We start from the raw sequence: 1,676 nt of genomic DNA on the forward strand, positions 1-1,676 counted from the left end.
CCCTAGTCTCGGGGCCCCGTGACCCCCGAGGCCGTGGCCCCTGCCAGGCCCCTTGACCAGGGAAGAGCCCGCGGGACTTTCACCCTTTAGGTTTTTTTTTTTTTTTTTTTTTAACCAAAGAGTAATGTGTTTATTTCACTTGAATTCTTAAAAATACCTTTTTTTGTCAGTTGACACATAAAATGTCCTAATATAAAAAATTTCATTAAAAAATGAAAGCATGAAAAAACAGGCCCAAAATGTTAAGATTTTATTTACAAAGCTTCTTCGTTGTACAGAAAGTAAAAATGCTGTTACAACTTCAGCATAACTGGTAGTCACAGATGGTGATTCACCAATCACAGCTGTCCCCGCTACAGCAAGTCTTACACGAAAACCTAACAATGCTTACAATTTTGTTGGGGTGAAGTCTCCAAGCTTGGTGGTGGATTTCCAAGAGGGACTCAATGGAGGGCGGAATGTCACAGGAACTGTTCTTTGGCTCTTTGGGTGGGTGGGTGTCCTGGGGTTTGTGTCACAGCTACCTGTTTTTTTTTTAAACATCTACCAAATCCTTATGCGCAGTCCAACCAATACTGAACAGTTCGCTCTTTTTTTTTTTAAGTTTATTTGGGTTTTAATCATCTTCTCCTTCATCATCTGTTTCCCGCTTTCTTTTTTCTCCTTTTCCGCTCTCTTCCTCCTCTTCATCCTCATCCTCATCCTCGTCATCTTCATCTTCATCAGCTTCTCCATCCTGTCCAACATCTCCTTCCTCCCCACTGACTTCGTCTTCGTCCTCGTCTTCGTCCCCTTCTACATCTTCATCCTCATCCTCATCCTCTTCATCAACACACTCTTCCTCCTCACCATCCGCATCTTCCTCCTCCTCTGCATCTTCTCCTTCTCCATCCTCCTCCTCTTCATCCACACCATCCACCTCAGCATCTGAGCCGGAGGCTTCTCCATCCTCTTGGTCACAGCCGTCCAGACAGGTCAGCCGAGGCAGAAGCTTGAAAACACCCTCTCGGTGGTCATTCAGGTCAGTGACCTCACAGTTACACAGATCCAGGCTTTTCAGACATTCCAACCTTTTCAAAGGTTCCAAGGTGCTGGTGTCTTTCAGTTTATTTCCACTTAAGTTAAGATGTTTGAGATTTGGAAGTTTTTCTGCTAACATGTCCAGAACGCCGAAGATTCTATTGTCACTGAGCTCAAGCTTTTTCAATTTAGGTAGTTTGGGGAGATTTGAGACTGAAATCCAGCCTACACTTATCAAACTGAGGAACTCTAAGTTCACAGATTCATCTGCCAGGCCCTCAATGTTCCCGTCATTTGCTTTGCAATTGTCCAGGACAAGTTCTCGAACCGCGGCCGGGGTCCGGTTCCTTGGCTCTAGGTGGATCCTCCTCTTCATTTCCACGATTCCCTCTTCCCCGCTCTTCAAACTTCACTTTCCACGGCAGAGGCGGAGCGGGGAGAGGCTCCCGGCCCGCGCGGCGAGGGCCGTCGGGAGGGGTCTGCTCGCGGCAGCGGCAGGCGGCGCGGTCCCGGGCGGCGGGCGGCGGGCGGCGGGCGGCGGGCGGCGGGCGGCGGGCGGCGGGCGGCGGGCGGCGGGCGGCGGGCGGCGGGCGGCGGGCGGCGGGCGGCGGGCGGCGGGCGGCGGGCGGCGGGCGGCGGGCGGCGGGCGGAGCCCC

At 51.9% G+C, this 1,676-nt stretch overlaps 1 protein-coding gene across 1 annotated transcript; it reads right to left on the reverse strand.

The window, feature by feature from the left end:
• Positions 1-378: 378 nt before the first annotated feature.
• LOC311188073 (acidic leucine-rich nuclear phosphoprotein 32 family member B-like) lies at positions 379-1,396 on the reverse strand (the record flags this gene model as incomplete). Its single annotated transcript, XM_084259843.1, has 1 exon — positions 379-1,396. The coding sequence occupies one exon, from the start codon at positions 1,394-1,396 to the stop codon at positions 617-619; it is 780 nt and encodes a 259-aa protein (XP_084115969.1). The 3' UTR covers positions 379-616.
• Positions 1,397-1,676: the final 280 nt, after the last annotated feature.

This window comes from Talpa europaea, assembly GCF_964194135.1.
Source record: "Talpa europaea genome assembly, contig: HAP1_SCAFFOLD_158, whole genome shotgun sequence".
NCBI classification, from domain to species: Eukaryota; Metazoa; Chordata; class Mammalia; order Eulipotyphla; family Talpidae; genus Talpa; species Talpa europaea.